General features: G+C 45.4%; 1 protein-coding gene across 1 annotated transcript in view; it reads left to right on the forward strand.

Moving 5' to 3' along the window:
- The window catches only part of LOC120397007 (sodium channel protein type 5 subunit alpha-like), a 325327-nt gene that overhangs the window by 102727 nt on the left and 198238 nt on the right, over positions 1-24362 (forward strand). The window contains exon 8 of the mRNA XM_039522350.1: positions 17862-17925. Within this exon, the coding sequence (XP_039378284.1) occupies positions 17862-17925 (64 nt within the window). The remainder of the gene's footprint in view (positions 1-17861; positions 17926-24362) is intronic.

Genomic DNA, 24362 nt, shown 5'->3' on the forward strand with positions numbered 1-24362 from the left:
ACAAAAGTGCTAGTGTAGACATAGCCTGAGATCACTGGCGTTTACTCAGCATTAACTCTAATTTAATATAGTTTCTCTCTAGGACTAAAAATGAAGGCCTTCTATCATTGTTCAGATGTCTTTTGGACACCTAGTGTGAGATTACTTGCAGACAGAGGGAGATGGGGAGGGATAAAATGGCTTTAAGTCACAGGGGACTGGACTCGATGACCTCTCAAGGTCCCTTCCAGTCCTAGAATCTATGAATCTATGAATCTTTGCACCCTGACAATCCTGGGCTGCTCTTGGGGCTGGAAAGCCCCAGTATAATGTAGACAGTGCTGTAGATCTTTCTAATTGCTTCAGCCTCCCCAGGCTGCCTTATGGGTAGGGTCCTACCAAATTCATGGTCCATTTTGGTCAATTTCATGGTCATAGGATTTAAAAAATAGTACATTTTATGATTTCAGATATTTAAATCTGAAATTTCAGGGTGGTGTAACTGTAGGGGTCCTGGCCCCAAAGAGAATTTTGGGGGTCTTGCAAGGTTATTGTAGGGGGGTTGCGGTATTGCCACCCTTACTTCTGCGCTGCTGCTGGCAACATCACTGCCTTCAGAGCTGGGTGGCTGGAGAGTGGCAGCTGCTGGCCAGGAGCCCAGCCCTGAAGGCAGTGCTGCTGCCTGCAGAGTTGGGCTCTCAGTCAGCAGCTGCCACTCTCTGGCCACCCAGCTCTGAAAGCAGCAGCGTAGAAGTAAGGGTGGCAATACTGCGACCCCCTACAATAACTTTGCAACCCCCCCATTACCCTCTTTTGGTTTGGGACCCCCAGTTTGAGAAACGCTGGTCTCCCCTGTGACATCTGTATAGTATAGGGTAAAAGCACACACAAAAACAGATTTCCCAGGGGAGACCAGATTTCCTGGTCTGTGACGCATTTTTCACAGCCTTGAATTGGGAAGGCCCTACTTATGGGCTACAGTGCTGTGTGCTGCAGTCCTGCCTCTGACATGCCCGTCTTGCTCTCATGCCCCACTTTCAGCACACCCCTTACTCCAGGCCTTGGGGCGCCTTCTGAAGGCAGGCTTATGGCTGTTCTCCACAGTGCCTGCACCAGGGGATTCCTGCCCCCAGCTGATACTGGGGCTTTTGAAGTCCCTTCACCATTGTAATGGGGCTGGAGTAGGGGTGAGGATGTTAACCCTAGCAACGTGGACATAATATAAGCTCCTTCTGTAGCAAGGTTTTGATCAATAGCTGAAAAGTCACAACTGTTGATTTTAATGATCATTTTTCAAAAATTGCTGCTTTTTAAACTGGCTTTTGAAACTCCTTTTCTATGGCAGTGCAACTTGCTGATTCCCAAATAGCACTAGTAGCGCTGTGTTGAGGGAAGTATGGAGCAGCGTCACCCCAGGGAGGAGGCTACAGGTGACACTGCACCTTGGGGAGGCATATTTCCTCCTGGAATTTCATAATGCATTGTCCTAAGGCCTCCCCCATGCCTCTCCACATCTCCTATTGTTTAGCTAGTGCCCCAGGAGGAAGTGCCTGCGCCTAAGAGAGCTCAGGGACCCCAGCTATACCTGGCCCTTCCATGAGAGAGTCCAAAAGGGAAGGCTTCTTGTGCTCTGCCCACTGATGCACACACCAGGACTAGGTAAAATTAGACTCAGTTAAAACGCCTAATAACGATTTTTTTAAATGCAGCTTTGAAAGTTTCTTGTGCAACAGTGCTGGTTGTTGGGTGGTAGGAGGGCAGGAGACAGTAGATGGGAATGCTAGAAAGTCTGGGGGGATGGGGTGGGAGGGAGACAAAGTGGATGGAAAGCAGTGAGGGAAAGCAGAATATCAGGAGATGCAGTGCGTAAGGATTTGCAGAGGAGCCAGTGGGTACCAAGTGGAGATGAGAGCAGCAGCAAATATCAAGGCAGGTGTGAGGGGAATCAAGTCAAAGCCCCAGAAGTAGGGAGAGCAACAGGAAAGCAGCTGAACATAATTATATGCAACCCGATAGAACTACCTGGCAGTGCCATTTATTCCTGAGCATTCTTTTCTAACAATACCTTTGATACAGCGTGTTCCTGGCTTTTGTGTGCGGTATGTTTTTCATCTCCAAACTCCTTTTCTCTATTAGAGATTTTACTGTGTGTGATATATCCAAATTGCAATACAAGTTTGTTTTAATCACTACAGGTTAATCACACACTAGCAGGTATGTGTGGGAGGGAAACGGGTGGGAGAGAACTGGGAGGAAAGGTTCTTTGTTGATTGGTTTCTTTGTTGTATACCAGAGCTGCAAAATTATGGCGCTTTCAGAGTTATATTTTAAATTTGGGATCTGGACATTTTGGTGGCTTCCAGTTCTCACTGCTGACAGATATGTGAGGGGGGAAATTTACAAGCCAGCATACACCCATATGATCAAAACAGACAGTCCCAAATAATAAACACTTCAATGAAACTTTTTCTAGAAAGCCAGCTAGAGGGCTTTACTCTTGGCAGTGAAGAACTATAGTTGAACACCACTCTGATATTGCAAATGCATTTTATTTTTTTCAAAATCAGAGTACATTTATTGCACATCAGATGCATTCCATGTTGAACAATGAATCACAGCATCACCCTAGCTGGGCATTTTAAGAAGGGAAGAGGAGCTGCCCTCTAAAATCACATAGCTTACTAACATGACACTAACTCATTTCCCTTCAGTGGGTCAGAAGCCACTGACGTTCTTGATAGCTTTCCATCTTTCTTGTTTTTTAGTGTTGGCTTTGCAGGAAAGGTCATGGCTTTTTGCCTAGCAGCCCTATGTAAGTGCTGGATGCACAGTTCTGCCTTGTAGGTCTTGACATAAGCTGCTAAATATTTAAATTTGGAATAAATTACCTTTTCTGGTAAATTTGCCTTTGTTTACTTAACAGACTATGCTGAGAACATTCTAATTCTAATCAAGGAGTAGTGTGCACTTGCATAGTTTGGCCTGTCCTCCCTAATCTATATAGGGTGAAAAGTAGCCAATATTTTGAAAAAGCCATGTTCAAACAATTAAGATGACATTGTCCATAGTAGGTTTCTGCTTCAGTTTGATTTTTTAAGACATTTTTTTTTAATTTCAATAAAAAATGGTTTAACTGTATCCAAGATTTGAGTTAGGGGGAAAATTGGTTTTGTTCATGTTAAATTGTTTTGCTCATATAAAAACAAAAGAAAACAAACCATCCTACAACCATTACTTGGAGAAACTCTAGCACCTTCATGCTTTGGAGCAAGTACCTGAAATTTGGTTGGAGGATAGCCCTGGGGTCATGGAGGTGCCTTTTGCTGTCCCTTGTATAAAAATCACCCAGATTTAGCCAAGTTATAAACCCATGAAAATCACCATTTTCACATGCTCAGTAGCAGTTTGTTAAGGGTTGGCAGCAAAGATCTCCACGCGTTCCATCTGCTATGAGCTTGCTCCTTTCTACAGAGGTATATGCCAATCTCATTTCAGGCTGCAAGCACCATTGACCTTTATCTATGCTGAGCATGCTCCCTGAGCTCACATAGCTTGAGCTCCAAGTAGGATGCAGCAGCAACAACAGCTGCCCTTGTAGCCTAGGGGAAAGAGTGTGGGGAGAAAGCCATGTGTGCCATTATGCAAATTATGTAATGAACTATTTGCAAAAGTTTGCATAAAACACCTCTACCCCGATATAAGGTGACCCGATATAACACGGGTTCACATACAACACGGTAAAGCTCTGACACGCAGCTCTGAGCAGCATGTTAAGGGTGCCGGGCCAGGGCCGAGGGGTTGGATAAGGGGCAGTGGGTCTCGGGGGCAGTGAGGGGCTTCCCCCCCCAGGGTCTGGGGGGGCAACTTTGGGGGCCCCACAGTCCCAGAGTGGCTCGGGGGATTAGCGGGGGGACCAGGAGCAGCCCTCTCCACTTCCCTCGCCCCAGCCCCAGCTGTGTCGCTGAGGGAGGGGGCTTGAGGGAAGGGATCCCCCTCGCACTCACCAGCAGCGGCGGAAGCGGAGCAGCCCGGCCCCAGCCCGCTCGACTCCACCAGCTCCCAGCCACGGCGCTCCGCTTCCCGCCACAGGTGAGTGTGGGACCTTTCCCCAACCTCCACCCTAGCGACACGGCTGGGGCTGGGACTAGGGCTCAGGCTGCATCGATCCGCTTGCCACCACCGGTGAGTGCGGAGGGCGTCCTTTCCCCAACCTCCCCACACTCACCAGCAGCGGGAAGCGGAGCAGCCCAGCCCCAGCCCACTGACTCCACCAGCTCCCAGCCGTGGCGCTCCACTTCCTGCCGCAGGTGAGTGCGGGACCTTTCCCCAACCCCCCTGAGCGATACGGCTGGGGCCACGACAAGGAAAGTGGAGCGGGCTGGGGCCGCGTCGCTCCGCTTCCCGCCGCAGGTGAGTGGATGGGGTCGGAGCAGTCAGGGGACAGGGAGCAGGGGGGTTGGGTTGGGGGTGGGGTCCTGGGGGTGATTAGGGACAGGGGTCTCTGGAGGGGGTGGTCTGGGAACAAGGAACAGGGGGGGCCAAAGCAGGTTCGATATAACACGGTCTCACCTATAAAGCGGTGAGATTTTTTGTCTCCCGAGGACCGTGTTATATCGGGGTAGAGGTGTATTTAAGATTAGGGTTAACACACCCTGCTCTGAGCAATGGGAAGGGTACGACATGGACCTGCACAAAACCTGGCAGTGCTTTTGGGGTGCTCATGGGTGACTGGGGAGTAGCTGAGTGAATGCCTGCTACAGTTGTTGGTACCATTGTGCATAAGGACCTTTTGGGAAACAGAACTCCTAGGGAGGCGGGAAGTGCTGGGGCTCTTGGGCACTTGAGCCTAGGGAACTTGAGAAGCCAGGAGCTGTCTGGGGAGTTGAGAGCACTAGGCCAGCTGGGGATTTGAGAGCTTCTAGCGGGGCAGTGGATGCTGGGTTTGATGTGGGGGCTGGGTTAGAAGCTTCTGGAAGTTAGGGGAACTGCCAGGGGCAGTGGGTGCTAAGGTTAGAGGCTAATGGGTCTTAGGGAGCCGCAGGGGTCTCTGAGTGCTGGGGCTGCTGGAGATTAGAAGGCTGCCATGATGTAGTGAACTCTAGGGTACCTGGGAATTAGAGAGCTGCAGGGGCCAGGTGGGAGGGGGAGGTAGAGGCTGCTGGGAGTTAGTGGGCTATGGGGGGCAGTGGATGCTGGGGGGTGAGGCTGTCAGTGGTTAGGAGGATATGGGGAGCAGTGGTTGCTGGAGCTGGTGGGAGTAGAGGCTGTTGGAGTTAGGGGGATGGAAGACTACAGAGCATAGTGGGTGCTGAACCTGGTAAGGGGTAGAGGCTGCTGGGGGCAAGGGGACTGCATGGGGATGGTGGGTGCTGGGGCTGGCAAGGGGTAGAGGCTGTCAGTGGTTGGGGAGATGTGGGAGGGAGGGATATTGGGCCTGGCGGGAATGGAGGCTGCTGAGAACTAGGGGACTGTAGTGGGTTCTGAACCTGCTTGGGTGGGTAGAGGCTGCTGGGATTTGGGAGGCTGCGAGAGGGGCAGTGGGTGCTGGGGCTGGTGGGGTTGAGGCTGTTAGTGGTTAGGGGCATGTAGGGAGGCAGAGGGTGTTGGGGGTAGGCCCTGTGGTGGTTAGGAGGATCTGTGGGAGGGGATGGGTGCTGGGCCTGGTGAGGGGTAGGGTCTATGTGAGGATTGGGCGGTGTGCAGGAAGTAATGAGGTCTAGGCCTGATATGGGGAGGTAATGGGCTGCTGGTGATTAAGGGCTTGCCGGAGGCAGTGGTGCTGGGCTGGCAGGGTAGTGAGTGGTAGAGGCTGCTGGAGATTAAGGGGATGTGGGGGGCAGTGGGTGCTGGGGGATAGATGCTATTGATGATCAGGGAGCTGCAGTTGGGCAGTGGTTGCTGGGGGGCAGAGGATATTGAGAGTGAGGGGGGCTGCAGGGACCAGTGGGTGCTAAGGACCTTGGGGTGAGGGGGACTGTGAGTGCTTGGATTTGTGGAGGACAGGGGCCTCTTTGGGAAGCTGCTGATAGAGGTGAAATGATTGGGGGGGTTTGCTGGGGAGAGCCTGCTGCACTTGGCTGTGGAGGGAGGCTGAGAGCAATACCAGGCCCGTCAGAAACCGATGGCTGTTGCTGCCATCGGTTTCTCATGGAGAGGAGGAACTGGAGTTCCTACTTAGCAGGCACCACAGCAGCCGTGATGGCAGAAGGGCAGGCCTTCAGGCAAATGTCTGCTGCCATCCCTCAGCTCAGCTGGGTGTGTGAGAATCTGGCTGAGCTGTGGGAATGAGTGGCAGGACTGTCAAATGTGTCACTGCCAAATGATGAGTGATACTTGGCAGCCCTGCAGGAGGGAGCTATGAGTTCTAGGCTCAACTCTGCTGCTGATTGGTGTTAATAAAGCTGCACCCTTAGGGGGGAGGGATAACTCAGTGGTTTGAGCATCAGCCTGCTAAATCCAGGGTTGTGAGTTCAATCCTTGAGGGGGCCATTTGGGGATTGGTCCCGCTTTGAGCAGGGGGTTGGACTAGATGATCTCCTGAGGTCCCTTCCAACCCTAATAATCTATGATAGAGCACTTAATATAGAGCAAAGCCTTATTCCCTGCCTTAGGAAACAGGCAAGGATCATTCTTTCAAGTGGGTAGCTAAGAGATTCCACTTCTATCAGAAGTGATCTTGTGCAATATACACTATCAGAACAGTAGCCGTGTTAGTCTGTATCCACAAAAACAACAAGGAGTCTGGTGGCACCTTAAAGACTAACAGATTTATTTTGGCATAAGCTTTTGTGGGTAAAAAACCCACTTCTTCAGATGCATGGAGTGAAAATTACAGATGCAGGCATTATTATATTGACACATGAAGAGAAGGAAGTTTCCTCACAAGCAGAGAACTAGTGTTGACAGGACCAATTCAGTCAGGGTGGATGTGGTCCACTCCCAATAGTTGATGAGGAGGTGTCAATACCAAGAGAGGGAAAGCAGCAAAGAGTCCTGTGGCACTTTATAGACTAACAGACGTTTTGGTTGCATCCGACGAAGTGGGTATTCACCCACGAAAGCTCATGCTCCAAAACTTCTGTTAATCTATAAGGTGCCACAGGACTCTTTGCTGCTTTTACAGATCCAGACTAACACGGCTACCCCTCTGATACAAGAGAGGGAAAGTTGTTTTTGTAGTGAGCCAGCCACTCCCAGTCCCTATTCAAGCCCAAATTAATGGTGTTAAATTCACAAATGAATTGTAGCTCTGCAGTTTCTCTTTGAAGTCTGTTTTTGAAGTTTTTTTGTTGAAGGATGGCTACTTTTAAATCTGTTATAGAATGTCCAGGGAGATTGAAGTGTTCTCCTGCTGGCTTTTGCATGTTACCATTCCTGATGGCAGAACTGAGTCTCATCTATTTAGTCACCCAACCTTTCAGACTGAATGTTCCAAATCTCTGTGCTATTTGGAACAACTAGACCATTCTCCTCTCCAGGACCAGGAATCTGAATTCCCACCATCCTATTGCTACCTAGCAATTCGTTATGTGAGCCATTAAATAAGTGTATGTTGCATCATCCTCTGATAGCTGCTCCACAGAGGATAACAGCCTGGTGCTGCTAACAGTTTCTCCTTTAGCACAAGTAGTAGTGGCCTGTGCTCTAGTTATAAAGGTCCTGGGTCCAGGTGACATACTGGAATTTCAATATGGTGACATACTGGAATTTCTGATTTTTCAGTTTTCTATCTTAAAAATCCTAGGAAATTTCATTAAAAAAAAAACCTGTGTTCAACTTTAAGGTTGCAAAGTCAAGCACTTGAAAATCAGGAAATACCAGTATTAAGGTTGCCTGTGAAATCTTAATGCATATGCACAAGAAGGCTGAATTATAATGCATCACAATTCAGTTTGCTCTAGAGGATCCCTGCCTCGTTCAGTGTACCCTGTGGACAGTGATTAAAGCAGAGGGTTGTAAGAGGAGAAGTTTGTTTTCTTGGGGTTAAGACACTGGATGGGGACCCAAGAGAGCTGGGCAGGGCCGCCCCGGGGGGGGGCAAGTGGGGCAATTTGCCTTGGGCCCCACAGGGGCCCCCAGGAGAGTTTTTCAGGGCCCCTGGAGCAGGGTCCTTCACTCGCTCCGGAGGCCCCGGAAAACTCTCACGGGGCCTGGGTCCCCGGAGCTTCTTCTGCTCCGGGTCTTCGGCGGCGGGGGGTCCTTCCGCTCCGGGGCGGAAGGACCCCCCGCCGCTGAATTACTGCCGAAGCGGGACCCGCCACCGAAGTGCAGCCCGGTCTTCGGCAGTAATTCGGCGGCGGGGGGGTCCTTCCGTTCTGGGACTTGCCGCTGAAGGGCCCCGAAGACCCGCGGCGGGGACCCCCTGCCAGCGAATTGCCACCAAAGACCAGGTTGCACTTTGGCGGCGGGTCCCGCTTCGGCGGTAATTCGGAGGTGAGGGGTCCCCGCCGTGGGTCTTCGGGGCCCTTTGGCGGCGGGTCCCGGAATGGAAGGACCCCCCGCCGCCGAAGGGCCTCGAAGCAGGGGCCCCCTGCTGCCGAAGACCCCAGGCCCCCGGAATCCTCTGGGCGGCCCTGGAGCTGGGTCCTATTCCTGGCTTAGGTTTCCCTTAAATATTGGTAACCATAATTTGGCATAATTCCTGATTTTGCAACCTTAATGTTCTTTTAATGCAATTTTAATGTACCGCATTTTTGTATATAATAGATAGATGAAAAGAGTAAAACTGTGTAGTTATCTGTCCACTGGCACTTACATACTAATCTGAGGGATGTTATGGAAAAACCAAAGATATAAACATTGGCAAAACAACCTATATTTCCCTAACCTTGTTCTTGGAAATCCTGAACTGCTCCAGCTGATGCTTTCCAAAATATTCAGCCTGAAGCAATGACTCAGCATGGAAAATTTGAACCCAAATGAATAAAGCCCAGAAAAATGATAAGCATTTGAAAACAGGAGCTTATAATGGAAAGCATTAAACAACCGTAGCAATTGGTTTTGCTGACAGTTTATCCTATAATAAGCAGGAATATAGAAAAATTAAAAGTAAAATGTGGACAGCTGGCTAAGCAACAACTACGGGGAAGATGGGATGTTATAACAATCTACAAGCAAGGATGCAAATAAGAAAGAGAGAATGGAATGATTTAGGATAATAATGCAAAGTGTATGACTAAGAAATTAAGAAAAAAGAACAAGTAAGGTGAATATCAGGAGAAACTTCCTGGCTGAGATGTAATGGTCTGTGAATCTCCCAAAGGAAACAATAGAAACTCTGTCACTTGAGGCATTTAAAACTGGATTTGCAGAAACACTACTAAATGTATCCTGTCCTGCTTTGGCAGGGAGATGGACCTGGAGACCTAATAGCTTCTTTACATCTCTAACTCCTGTGACTCCCTAATTCTGAGAAGGGGGAGGCATCCCATACAATATGCAACCAAGGCTGCCCGGGGGGGGCAAGTGGGGCAATTTGCCCCAGCCCCAGGCCCCACAGGGGCCCCCACAAGAATATAGTATTCTATAGCATTGCAATTGTTTTTATGGAAGGGCCCCCCAAAATTGCTTTGCCCCAGGCCTCCTGAATCCTCTGGGCAGGCCTGTATGCAGCACTAACTGTTCTTTGGTATTGTTGCTGAATTAATCATGGGCCCAATCCTGCTCCCACTAAAGTCTATGAGAGTTTTTACAAGTGAACAGAGTGGGAGCCAGATGAGGATGCACATCATTCTCTTGTGTTTTACTGGAGATGGTGTGGGTCAGATGCTGGGAACTCATGCAGCCTAAGGGAATGTACCTTTCTCTCAGCTGGTGGTAGGGCTCTCTTTTGAAATTTATTCCATCTTATCACATTTCTTTCTGACAGTGGATGTAGCTAGTAGTTGCCTACAGCAGAGAAAAGGAAAGATGGTTCCTATTAAGGACTCAGAGAACAAAGTAAGTTGACAGTTATTGGTTTATGGCTGCATACAAATATGACACTGGACCCTCGTCAGTAAAAACATGGAGAGAAGAAACTCTTATTGTAATAATTGTGGCCTGCTCTGGGGTATATTCTTATCTTAGTTACACCTGTGTCAACCCAGAACTCCACTGGACCGAGTTATTTCAGATTGGCATAGGTGTAACTGAGAGCTGGATCTGGCCCCTTATCTTTTGTGCTGTGGTTGTATGAGGTCGCTTGCTTGTGATAGGAAAAGCAAACATTCCTTCCCTGCACAGTCACGCTGTTCTGCTTTATAAGCTCTCTGTCACATCGAAAGACATCTGAGCTCCAGTCAACACCATCACACCCAATGCCTCTGCGGGGGGGGGGGGGCAAGAAAGGTTAGAAGACTAGGTTAGAGAAATAGTCGTTCTCCACTAACATAAGTGTGTATGTATACATTAGACTATAATAGGGTGATAAGCTGGTAGCTTGGACTATAAGGCTAGTTACCCGATTTTCAGACTTGCTAAGCATCTGCAGTGCAAATTTATTTCATTGAACTCTGCATCCGTTTAGCACCTCTGAAAATCAAGCCCTAGATACCCAATTCTGGCCCACTGGCTTGGAATGCTCACTTAATGGGAATTGCAGTGTTGCAACAGAGGGTAAAATTGATTTAGTCCTAAGTGAAGCACAGGATCTGATTCAAGAGGTGAACATAGCTGAACCACTCAGCAATAGTGACCACAGTGTAATTAAATTTTAACATCCTTGGGGGGGAGTACCAAAGAAGCCCACTATGGCTAAATATTAGAGTAAAAGAGGCAGTTAGAGGAAAAAAGGCATTAGAAAAAAATTGGAAGTCAACTCCTAGTGAGGAAAATAGAAGAGAGCATAAACTCTGGTAACTCCAGTGTAGAAGAATAATTAGGCAGGCCAAAAAATTGAATAGCAACTAGCAAATCAGCAATTTGTTTTAAGTACATCAGGAAGCTAGCCAAATAATCAGTGGAGCTGTTGGATGATCAAGGTTCTAAAGGAATGCTCAAGGAAGATGAGGCCATTGCAGAGAAACTAAATGAATTCTTTGCATCAGTCTTCACTGCAGAGGATTCTTTGTAGGTGACAAATCTGAAGAACGGTCCCAGACTGAGGTGTCATTAGAGGTGGTTTTGGAACAAATTGATAAATTAAACAATACGTCACCAGGACCAGATGATATTCACCCAAGAATTCTGAAGGAACTCAAATATGAAATTTCAGAACTCCTAATTATGGTATGTAACCTATCGCTTAAATCTGCCTCTGTGCTAGATGTAACACTGATTTTTTAAAAAAAAGCTCCAGAGGCAATCCTGACAATTACAGGTGGTAAGCCTACCTTCAGGCGAACTAGCTGAAACTATAATAAAGAACAGAATTATCAGACACATAGATGAACACAATATATTGGGGAAGAGTCAACGTTCCTTTTGTAAAGGAAAATCATGCCTCCCTAATCTATTAGGAGTGTTTGAGAGAGTCAACAGGCATGTGGATAAAAGTGATCCAGTCAATGTAGTGTACTTGGACTTTCAACAAGCCTTTGATAAGATACCTCACCAAAGGCTTTTAAGCAAAATAAGCAGGGATGGGACAAGAGGGAAGGTCATCTCATCAATCAGTAACTGGTTAAAAGATAGGAAACAAACAGTGAGAATAAATGGTCAGTTTTCACAGTGGATAGAGGTTAATAGCGGGGTTCCCCAAAGACCTGTGCTGTTCAACATATTCATAAATTATCTGGAAAAGGAGGTGAACAGGGAGGTGCCAAAATTTGCAGACAATTCAAAATTACTCAATATATCTAAGTTCAAAGGTGACTGCAAAGAGTTACCAAGGGATATCACAAAACTGGGTAACTGGGCAACAAAATGGAAGATGAAATTCAGTGTTGTTAAATGCAAAGTAATGCACATTAGAAAATATAATCCCAGCTATACAAACAAAATGATGGGTTCTAAATTAGCTGTTACCACTCAAGAAAGAGATCTTGGTGTTATTAAGGACAGTTCTCTGAAAACATCTGCTCGATGTGCAGCAGCAGTCAAAAAAGCTAACAGAATTTTAGGAACCATTACAAAAAGGATAGATAATAAGACAGAAAATATAATGCCACTATATGAATCCATGGTATGCTCATACCTTGAATACTGCATGCAGTTCTGGTCACCCTATCTTAAAAATATATATATTAGAATTGGAAAAGATACAGAGAAGGGCAACAAAAATAAGGGGTGTGGGACAGCTTCCATATGAGGAATGATTAAAAAGATTGGTGTTTAGAAAATAGATGACTGTAAGGACATGACAGAGGTCTATAAAATCATGAATGATTTGGAGAAAAATGAATAAGGAAGTGTTATTTACCTCTTCACATCATACATGAACCTGTGGTCATCCAGTGAAATGAATAGACAGCAGGTTTAAAACTAACATGAGGAAGTACTTTTTCACAGAACGCTCAGTCAACCTGTGGAATTCGTTGCCAGGGGATGTGGTGAAGGCCAAAATTATAACTGTGTTAAAAATAATTAGATAATTTCATGGAGGATAGGTGTATCAATGGCTATTTAACCAAGATGGTCAGGAATGTAATCCCATGCCCTGGGTGTCCTTAAACCTCTGACTGTCAGAAGCTGGGACTTGTATGACACGGAATGGATCACTCAATAATTGCCCTGTTTTATTCATTCCCTCTGAAGCATCTGGCACAGGCCAGTGTTGGAAGACAGGATACTGGGCTTGCTGGACCATTGATCTGACCCAGTATGGCCATTATTATGTTCTTATATAAAATTGGGTCATGGTATATAAAACTGGTCAGCAGTTTTTTGTTTGTTTGTTTGAAAATGCTGATTTGTGGAACCAGAACTTTTTGCAGGAATGCATTGGTTTCAGGACAACTTTAGTCTGAAGTTTTTTCAAGTCCAGGATGTAATTTATGGTCAAAACCAGAGAAGGAGACATTCACTGCAGAATAGCCAACAGTCCAGTGGTTAAGACACTCACTTGGGACAGGAGCCGCAGGTTCAAGTCCTTGCTCCAAATTAGGCAGAATAGGGACCTTGGGTATTCCACTTCCCAGGTGAGTTCCCTAACCACTGGGCTATCAGCTGTTGTAGGGTAGATCTGTCTCATATGTTTCTTCACAGAATTTTCAGAGGGCTCATTTGGGATCTGATGTGGAACAAAAACAAGTTGTGAAACCTCAAAAAAACATTTTTTTGCAGAACTGAATTTTTTTTCTGGCCAGCCTTATTGGTGTACTGTGTGTTTATGTGGCTGAATTCTGGTATGCATGCAAATGTAAATGCACCGTAACCTTGTTGAAAATGAGTGCTTAGGCTCTTTAATTTCTGACTGCTGAGTACTAATTGCAGATTTTTGATATTTTTGAAAAACAGAGAAAGTATTCCAGTACCATCAAAGTAAATAATTCATATACCTTTCAGTTGATCTGGGGCCATTCTTGTTACGCCCTTTTGTTCATTGTTTTAATATGGCAAGATGCTTATCTTGTTCTTTTATACTCCTTTAGAAACACATATATACATATGTTTAGATAAAAGTGCATGGCAGGTTACACATAAACCCTTAAATACACTATACCTTTTAGTAGATCTGGCCATAGATTTTTATTTAAAACTTCTCTTTGACACACAATGGCTTTTTTCAGAAATAGAGTGGAGGGGAATCAGAAATCAGAAAAACAAACAAAAAAGTTCATGTAAAGTAAGAAGTAAAAAATTTAAAGAAAATGAAACAATTGTCAACATTTTTCACAAAACAAACTTACTAATTTTTGACCATTTCTACATTTCAGAGGTAAAATGTGTTGAATTTAAATAGTACTGTGTTGCACTGACTGTGCATGTTAATGATACAATCAAGTGAGGAAAAGGTGAGGCATAAGGGTGCAGTGGAGCATGATCTGTAGTGTTACGAAAGGGGTTCTGTTCTTCAAACAACAATGATGATTGCTTCTCAAAGATCTCTGTTTCCCCAGCACATTAGAATATGTCTACACTGCACAGAATTTATGGTGACATGTACAGTACATGCACTGCACACACCCGTACCACAGCTATAAATAGCAGTGTAGCTGGGGAGGTTCTACTTAGGCGAGTAGAGTACAGACATGCCAGATCCATAGAGGTATGTACCCTACACGGTTCTCTATGTGCCCAAGTAGTGCCTCCCCTGTCTACACTGCCTCCCCACTGCTGGAGCCTTTTCCTGCTGCAGGGAGCTGCCAGAGCCTTTTCCCACCCCAGGGAAAGACTCCAGCAATGGGGAGCTGCCAGAGCCTTTCCCCACTGCCTTCCTTCTGCCAGAGCCTTTCACTGTGGCATGTAGCTACACACTGCATTGTGGGTGGAGCCCACCTTTCAATGAAGCATGTAGCAAAATGTACCCTACATGCCAGCACCAGTGGCGTGCTGTGTAGATACACTTTTAGGCAGAAGACCAAACCAACTTCCTTTGAGTGATGATGTGACCAGTGTGTGAGCTTGTGATAATACAGCAGTTTTGTTCTTCAGTGATAATTGAAGGGAGGGGGGTTATAGTATTATCACCGGGGAATCAGCTATTCATCCCCTTCAAATTCAAACCTGGCATGGTAACGGTCACTCTTACAGTGCAGACTATCCTCCATTGCTTAGATACTTTCCACCGGCAGTGCCTCAGTACTGATTCTCCCCCATGCATTCCATAAAGCTCTTTGCGACTTAGCATCCTGTCTGTTTTAGGAATGTAAATGTTTAAGTCAACAGCAGATGACAGATCATATGTGTACTCCTGGGATTTTAAAACTCATCCTGAACACTGCGACTTGTTTGTACACATTCTGTCTCTCTTGTTCTTTCTCAGTCCTGTGCTCTTGTTCTTTCTGTATCAGCTTTTTGATTCAGTTGACCATGGGTTGTTGCATCAGTGTAAAAGGGACTGAAACTTCACACCAGTGGCTCCAGTCAGTCAAGGACACAGAACTCAAGCAGTGGTGAGGAGTAATTGTGCATCATCACCAAAGGATTTGAAATGAGATCCAAGGGCTGGAAGCTGAGGCTAGACAAATTCAGACTAAAAATAAGGTGCAGGTTTTAAACTGAGAGGGTAATTAGCCATTGGAGCAATTTGCTAACAGTTTTGGTGGATTCTCCATCATTTGCAGACTTCAGGTCAAGATTGGATGTCCTTCTATAAGATATCCTCTAGCTCAACCATAAATTATGGGCTTGATGCCGGAATCACTGGGTGCATTATGCAGGAGTTCAGATTAGAGGATCATAATGGTTCCATCTAGGCTTAAAATCTATAAGAAGTGACAACCCTCCAAGTTTATCATTTTCTCCATGTTGTTCAGCACCTAAATGCACTGATATAATCCTTAACAGAGTGCAAAGCACCATCAGTATGCTGTATTTCTCTTATCATGTGGTCTCATCATGTGTGCTCACTACCCTAGATGTATGCCAGGGCAATATATGTTGAGGGGATTGTTCAGTAGTAGTAAACAAGGTTAAAAATCTTGGCAGTGTTTTGGACCAAGATCTTTCCAGAGAAAAACCTATGTGTCGAACAAAGTACAAAAGCACACTGTATGAGCAGTGTTTGTCATTATTTATCCTATGTTGACTTGTGAAAACCAACAAATGACCTCATGACCACCAGGGTCACTGATTGTAATTTCCTCCTAGCAGTAATCAGAACAGGCCTTTTCATTGATTGCAGCTTATTTGAAATGCAGCAGCATATCTGCTCACTGACTTGAGCCCTGCATTCTTTGCATTGTCTGCCTATATAAGCCTTTACTCCTGGGCAAATTCTGCGCCATTGTGCACACACAGAATTCATGTCCCATGCAGAATTTTTTTTCTCTGCAGAAAATACATTCTGCCAGAGAGGTGCTGCAGTTACACCTGTTGCCCATCAGAGGCTGCTGTGGCACCAGAACAGAAAGCAGTTGCTCCTGGGCGGGAGCAGCCCCAGCTGTGGATAAGAAAAAGAAGAACCTGGGTTCCTCAGAGTGCACTGCCTGTGGGGCCATGTCAGGAGGCAGAGGATATAGGGGCACAGACAGCATGGGGCACATGGGGCTCCTGAGGGGGTGTCACAGACTGGGGTTCAAAAGGGTTAGTGAGGGGGACAGACTGGAGTGGGGACTGAATGGGAGTGGGGGTGCAGGGACACATGGGGATGGGGAGAATGGGTTGGATGAGTGGAGGTGCATGGCCACTGGGGGTGAGGTCAGGGGTGGCTCCAGGCCCCAGCACGCCAAGCGCATGCTTGGGGCGGCAAGCCGCGAGGGGCGCTCTGCCAGCACCGCAAGGGGCTCGCCTGCGGCTTGCCTACGGAGGGTCCGCTGGTCCCGCGGCTTCGGCGGACCTCCCGCAGGCGTGCCGTGCTTGGGGCAGCAAAATGCCTAGAGCCGCCCCTGGGTGGGGTGCAGGGACACATGGCGGATGGGGGGCTTGGCTGAGTGGGGGTGCAGGGGCACATGGGGATGGTGGGAGGGGTGGCTAAGTGGGGGTGCAGGGACACATGGGGACAGAGGATGCAGGGACACATGGGGACGGGCAGATTTGCCTGACTGAAAAAGGCTAGGGGTCAGCTAGGGTCTGCATGGGGGAGGCTCCCTAACAATCCCTCCCTTCCCCTGCAAAAAAACCCTTCCATACTTCCACCCACACCCAACAACCCTCCATGTTCACACCCAGGCTGCTTCCCAGCAATTACTTCCTTATCCCTCAGCTCCTCCGTTACCCCTGACTCCCCCAAGCCTTTGCACTGTTTCTGACAGGTGTGGGAAATGCATTTCTGTATTGTAGTTCAAATAAATTGTTACTCAAAGTTCTGTATTAATATGCCTAGTAAGGAATCTATTTATCAAAAACATTTCCTCAATCTTTTTTGTTGTCTGTCTTGGTACAGACATACTTGCTGACAGGTATTTTGAAATAAATTACCAAAATAATTGAAACTGGTGTGATTATATTGTGCTGTTTTGACAAATAAAATATGCAGATTTTTAAAAGATGGTGCAAAGAATTTTTAAATTTTTTGGCACTTAATGCCCCCAGGATTAATAAGCTGGAACGCTTGGTTTCTAAAACCATTAACAATTTAGGTTAAGGCTGCAATAGAGACCTCTTTGAGCATCATCTGGGAGGGCATCTCTGCTCACACAACACCTGCTGTGTAGGGCTCTCCCCTTCATGTGTTAAGTCAGCAGGGAATTACTGCTTTGCTATAGGATCTAGGATATGTAGAGTATGTAGGGTATGCATGTAGGCTAAGTAGGATATGCACCTTGCTCCTTGTTGAAAATCATCTCAATCCACTTTCACCTGCTTCTGGAAAGCATCTGTTATTATTTAACACTGATCAGAGATCAGGGCCTCATTGGGATAGGCTCTGTACAGCTACTTAATTTTTTTCCCAATTATGCTTTTTAGAATATCCATTGTTGAAAGCACACACACACACACACACACATATATATATATATAAACTTACCCTTCTATTCCTATTTCTTTTAATATCAGACTTGTTTGTTATCTGTTTGAATGTTAAAAGGATGTATTTTAATTATATTATTATTGCCTTTATTTTGTCTTCTTTGTGTTGAACAAAGGCTACTAATGAATTTTAAATACTGATAGCAATCGCTAAGAAGCATTAAAATTATACATTTTAATTTTTACAACTGATTCTACAAGAACTGAAGTATGTTTCTTCCTGAAAATTAAAATCAGTCAATCAAACAAAACCTTTTATTCATCAAATACCCAGATTACTGTAACTATATATGCTGTTTGGTGGATAATTTTCAGAGATTGTATTAATATGGGAATGTGCTTGTTAGAAAGCAGGTTGTCAATTCATGATTCCTTCACTTTTGTGGCAGAAAACTACTTCATAAAAAATGGCACTTCGGACGCACTACTCTGTGGCAACAGCTCAGATGCTGGGTAAGTGCAATTAAAAAACATCTTTGCTTCTTTTTTCTTTCTTTGACACATTTTGGTTCAGTTCTGTCCATTTCTAACTGGCATGGAGTAGGGATTTCAATTTCCCAGTGTCAGTAATAATGGAAACAAAGATAATGACAATATCATGCATAATAATAAAATTTTCTAAACACCAGAGGAAAGAGGTTGGTGTGTCTCACTTATTGAGGTCTGAATTCTTCAGTGACCTTATTACAAACTCCTTTTTCAATCAGTTTAATTTTCTCCTCAAAAAAGTGCTTGGTACTCAATAACATTTTGGCTGAGTGGATAGTAGTTTAAAGGAAAGGTGAAGAAGGAAGCAGAAAAGTAGAATGGGGAAATAGACTGATGATTAATTCCAGTATTTCTAGCAGAGGAGGAAGAACAGAATAATAAATTCAAACCTTTGGCCAGTACTGAAACCAAGATGTTTTGGACATGCAAAGACACTTTGTTAATCTGTGAGCTTCATGTGCATGTAATGCAGGTGTAGAAGGTATGTATTCCAGTTTCTCAAACCTCTGTAGGCAGCAGAAGGAGCAGGAAATATAGGCCTCTTGAGATGCAAATTCAGGTTAGCTGCACAGAGGCAGGGTGAAGGCCTTCCTTCACATACTCATCACCTGTACACATAGTCCTTCTCAACTGTCTTTGATCCTGATTCTCCAGGCTCACTGGAAGGTGGTGTTGTGATGGAGGGATTTTACCTGGGGAGTGGGTGGCTCTTGTGAGCCTGAGAGGATTTAGAAGGAGGTTAAGCTATGAGGTGAGGAGAAGGGCCTATGATGGGAAGGGAGAGGGTTTTAAGCCCTTGAGGGGTTCTGAGCTGCAGGAAGTTGGGTAGGAAGGAAGAAGGGGGATCTCAGTGAGGGGGTTTGTTTTTGAGTTAAGAGGGAGAGAGAATTCTGAGATTGGTAGGTGGGTGAGAAGAGAGGCTTTGGGCCTGTTTGAGAGGGAGATGAGCGGGTTGGGGTGGGCTGAATTGGGACAGTTGAGTGTGGATGAATGATGAGATTGGAGATGTGATTGGCAGGAACTCTGGTGTGTCCGAAGGAGGATGTGTTGGTGAGGGGAAGATAGAAGGAGATAGGAAGGTAAAATCTAGGCTGCAATGTGGGGAAAGGCAGAGAGAAAGAAGAGGTCAGAATAGGATAAAACAGTAAAGAGCGCCAGAGAGATAAGCACTTTTTCCGCCTGCCACTGTCTATATCTGTATTTACATGCACACAAAGGATAACTGGATGTGTCAACCTTCCCCCTGCATGTCTTGTATGTCTGATCTGTATTGCCAGGCTGATTTAGACTGTAAGCTCCCTGGGCAGAGGGCCATGCCTTCCTCAACATTTGTTTCAGGGAAGGTACAACGTCAGCACTCAGTAAACAAACCTGGATGATAGTAATACACTGCATTAGTCCAAGCTCAGGCTGGACTCTAAGGCTATAGGGGAATTTTCTAGGAGGTCTCAGGACTTACAAGTCCCCTGAGGCCCTCCAAGCAGTGGTAGTTTAAACACAGGTCCCACTGATATGTGGATTTGAGTCCTGGCTGGCAGCAGGATACCTAGGGCGCAGACCTTAGTTCCATAATGCCATTGGGGCTGAAGGGGAGCAATCACTGCTGGAGAAAATGGGGATCAGGAAGTCATGATTTAGAAAAGGTTGGGGGTGCTGGATTTGGTTTCCGCCCTTTGGCCCCGAGTTTGAATTTAGTGTCTGGTTCAGGTTAGTCAGCTCCTTTAAGGGCCTGTGAGCCTGCAGCCAGGCGGCCCTGTTTGATTATTGGACCCAGCTGCAGAGGGTTCAGATTATGCCTATAAAGGGCTGAGAGAGCTCAGCTGAATGTGGGGAGGGCATTCGCCCAATTATATCCTGGAAAGTCCTCTTTTTGGCTGGTTTGTCCTCTGTCTGGTAACTGGACATGCTTTTGTCTAGTATTGGATGGGGGACACCATTTTGAATAGCATGCCACTCCTCCCCCACCAGCCTGACCTCGCGTGCGGTGCGCTCTTGAAACTGGTGTCCCCTGTGTGGCGTGACCTCACACACACCGTGCATCCAATGTCATGCCAGCAGGGGTCATTCCCAGAAGTGCCAGAATGTCCAGTATTCTGGTAACGTGAGCAACCACCCTAGTTGGATGGAAGCTGCAGGAGGGAGGCTGGTTCCTGTGACAGGCCCTGGAGGAGGGTGAAAGGCTCCTGCAGACTGTGTTGGTGAGGGGAATAGCTTTGTGTGTGTGTGTGTTACTTTTGTTTGGATTAATAAACTGTGGGAAGAGTCTGAAAGTGACCTGGTCATGGTGTTTAATCCTTCCGGGGGACACACCAGCAGCAGTCTGCCATACCTTCTGGGCTGGGAGCTGACACACTTTCAGCTAGATTCACAAGTGGGACTTAGGCTATGGCTACGCTATAGCTTAAGTTGATATAAGTTATGTGTGAGTTAGCCACCCTCCTTTAAGTGCCGGTATGGACAGCGCTATGTCAGCAGGAGAGCTTCTGTCCTTTGTAAGACACAAGAGGTAACTTCCCTGCTATACTCAACACTAGTGAGGCCTCAGTTTGAGTACTGTGTCCAGTTTTGGGTGCCAGATGTGGACAAATTAGAGAAAGTCCAGAGGACAGCAATAAAAATGATAAAAGGTTTAGAAAACCTGACCAATGAGGAAAGGTTAAAAAAAGCTGGGCATGTTAGTTTTCAGAAAAGAAGACTGAGAGGGCACCTGAGAACACTCTTCAAATAGGCTAAGGGATGTTGTAAAGAAGATGCTGTTCAGTTCTCCACATCTATTGAGGATAGAACAAGAAATGGTGGACTCAATCTGCTGCAAGGGCAATTTAGATTAGATATTAAGAAAAACTTTTGAACTATAAAGGTAAGTAAGCTCTGGAATAGTCTTCAAGGGAGGTTGTGGAATCCCCATCACTGGAGATTTTTAGAAGCAGATTAGACAAACGCCTGTCAGGGATGGTGTAGATTTACTTGGTTCTGCCACAGTGCAGGGGGCTGGACTTGATTACCTTTTGAGGTCCTTTCCAGCCCTATATTTCAGTTATTCTATTTTAAAAGTCATGGAGACATGGTGGGATATATTAAAATAACTGTATGTTCCAGAAACTTTCTTCAGGACACCTGAAATGCTCCCTTTTTTATTTAATCAGTTCAAACACGTTTTTTTTTTAAATCTAACTACAGAATGTTTGTTCCACATGTATTGTTGTACCAAGCAGAATTTGCTGGCATACCAGGAATAACAGTGAAGTGGAAACGAGGTTTAGTGTTGGGAAAAGTGTTGGAATGAAAAGTCAAATGAGCATGGATCTTCCATTGTTGTTTGCATTGTTGTTATAGCCATGTTGGTCCCAGGACATAACAAAGACAAGGTGGGTGAGATAATATCTTTTATTGTACCAACTTCTGTTGTCTCTGTCTCTTCCACCAACAGAAGTTGGTCCAATAAAAGATATTATCTCATCCACCTTGTCGCTCTCAAATGAGTGTGGATGAGATCAAAGCTGTTCTTCTTCTCAAATTGAATGTCAGTGACACTTGTTCAGTGTTTCATGACAAATACATTCAGAGCACTTAGTTACTGGGGAAAAGAAATCCTCCCCTCTGAGAAATAAGCATGTGTCACCGAGTCAGAAGTTGGAAGTAGTGACACCACCATGATTTTTTTTAAATACTTTTCCTGTTGTGTGACTAATTCACAACCTTAAACATAGATCTGCAAAAACACCCCTGTGTTTGATTTTAAAAATATGGCCACCTTTGGAAATATCCAAATTGATTCCACTTTGCAATTACAGCTTTTGTATCCCATTTCTGATTAAAATAATAGGGACAAAAACAGCTATTCTTATTGCAAAAGAGGTTAACTGTTTAAAATATTGGGCGTCTTTTTATTCTGTTCCCTAAATCTATGACATTTTAAGCACCTTATTTTAAGAGGGGTCAGAAAAGATCCAGCACATGGATCAAAGATATGGAAGCTCTTAGTCATAATGATAGACTAAAAGCTGTTTCAGCACCACTGGTGATATTATGTGAATTGGAACCGTGTAGTGAGGCTGCACTTCCTCCAAACCTCTGAGTTTCTTAGTGGCAGCAGGTGATACTCTATACTACCTGTTCAGCAGCCAGACTGTAGATATTAACACAGTCTACAGTATGACCAAGAGCTGGGCATGAATCACCAGCCATCCCTCAAAATAGACGTATGCACCCACACAGCTGGCTTATCTTTGAAAGATCCCATGGAAGGCATACATTTTAAGGAGAGATTTGAATGAGGAAAGGGAGGTTGATTGATGCACTGGTTGAGGAAGTCTTCCAACCATGGAAGGAGGTAAACAGAACAGAGTGGAGAATGATACAGAGAGTGCTAGCAGGCAGGGTTGGGAGCAGTGGAGTTAATAAGATGAGAATAAATGGAAATGAGAACAGGGATGCAGGTGGTGCAGAGATGCAGAGACTCGTGGAGGTAAAGGACCGGAAACTTGAACTTGAGATGGAAGGAGAGGAGATTCCAGCGAAGGGACACAGGAGACTTGGTGTATTAGTGTAATGAGTGATCATTACTATTGTGCTATCTGGAGTGTCTCGTGACTGTGAGTGCCTACCTCAGGGTAGACTGTCAGAAACATGGGCAGACACTCCAGACTGGTGGTGTGTTCTAAGATTAGATTTCACCAAGCCAGTTACAAATGTGAAATCCTGGATCACTATACCAGTCTTACCATGGAATCACAGACAGTCCCCTTAGACTCCCTAGTCTCTCCTGCAACCCAGACAAACTGAACTTTGTGATAAATGGTCACTTACACCAAAAATCACACCGCATTCAGATTGTTTCCAGTCCCAAGAGACCAATCACTTAGCCCAGATCGACTGGTACCCTAGATCTTACATCAAAGACAATGCCTCTAGCCAATCCTGTAATAAACTATCTAAAGGTTTATTAACTAGGAAAATGAGATAAGAGTTATTTAAGGGTTAAAACAAGCAAACATATACACACACCTAAGTTACTCTCTAAATCCTAAGAGTGACAGAGTTGTAGTGATCTGACAATTTAAAGTGTCTTTCAGGGCAGACCCGGAGGCAGCCCCTGGGGATCTCTGGCTTCTGTTCAGAGTCTCTGGTCCTGTCAGAGTTCAAACAGATGGAAAATTATCCTGTGGCTTTGTTTTATTTCCTTCCTTCAGCTTCCAAATCTACAGGACAAGCTTCCTTGCACATAGCATTTCTCAGGTGTGATAGGGCCATTAACCAGTCCATTGTTGCTCTTATAAGCCTAATACCTATTTAGAGCAAAACTAACACACAGGTGAATTGGTCTGTCTCCAACTATCAATTTTTTCAGTTCTGAGTTAATGCCTGCAGCCTGGGCAAGAATTGGGATCTGGCCTGCCAGATTCACATCTCTAGAAAGGAGAGAAAAAGTATCTTGCAACAGTACTTGTTGCATTTTGGATTTAGTTCTTTAGTAATGAACAGGAAAGTGTGTATCACGTACTTTGGATTTAAAAGACAAAACTAATAACCTGTAGGAAAACAATGAGCCTGAACTCAATGGGAGTTTGAGTAAGGACTGAAAACTGAGTCAAGTCTTCAGGATTTGGCCATGCATTCTCTATAAATAGAGCTGTCTTGAGGCCTAAACTCCATAGGAAACTGTATAGGACACCCATTTTGTAGGGACACCTCCAGCCCAGTCACCACTCCCTCTTGCCCCCCTTGGAACACCAATGTGGCTGTGGCTGTGGCTCCAGCCCCTTTAAGGGTTTCTCCTTTCCTTGCAGCAGCACAGCTCTAGCCCATAAGCAGAGGTGGTGGCCAGAAGGGCACCAGAATTATAGGTGTTGACTATGACTTAAAAACAAACAAAAAAAACCCACCTACGCTAAAGATTTATGTTGATCTCTGGTACATGTTTTTAACGGATAACAATAAGGGAAAAATGTTCTTTTTCATTTAACCAATTGGCTGCTGCTGAGCATTGGACTAGAAAACACCTGCTGTGCTGCTGAATACCAGATACATGCCCATTGTCTTCACTGGACCACAACACCATGGCAGATGTGATGGTGGAGGGCTGGCAATGAAAGGATTCTCTCAAGTTACATCAAAACTCCTGTATTATTAATGTAGTCACATTATGGGATTGCTCACTTTTCCTACTGAAAACTTGCTAATTTTGTAAAAAATGCTTATAAACCTGGAGTCTGGTGTTTCCTTATCAAAATAGGATACAAATGTAGAGGAGCCACATCAGTCGATTATCTCCTTCTGACCTCACTCCCTAGCCTCCTACTCCAACCCCCCCAAAAAAATGAAAACGAGTTTCAGCTTCTCCACCTGTCCTGAGTCTTCTCCCAATTTTTGTGATTTTTACAATGACATTTTACTATTTT

The sequence above is a fragment of the Mauremys reevesii genome, linkage group 2 (genome assembly GCF_016161935.1).
Source record: "Mauremys reevesii isolate NIE-2019 linkage group 2, ASM1616193v1, whole genome shotgun sequence".
NCBI classification, from domain to species: domain Eukaryota; kingdom Metazoa; phylum Chordata; order Testudines; family Geoemydidae; genus Mauremys; species Mauremys reevesii.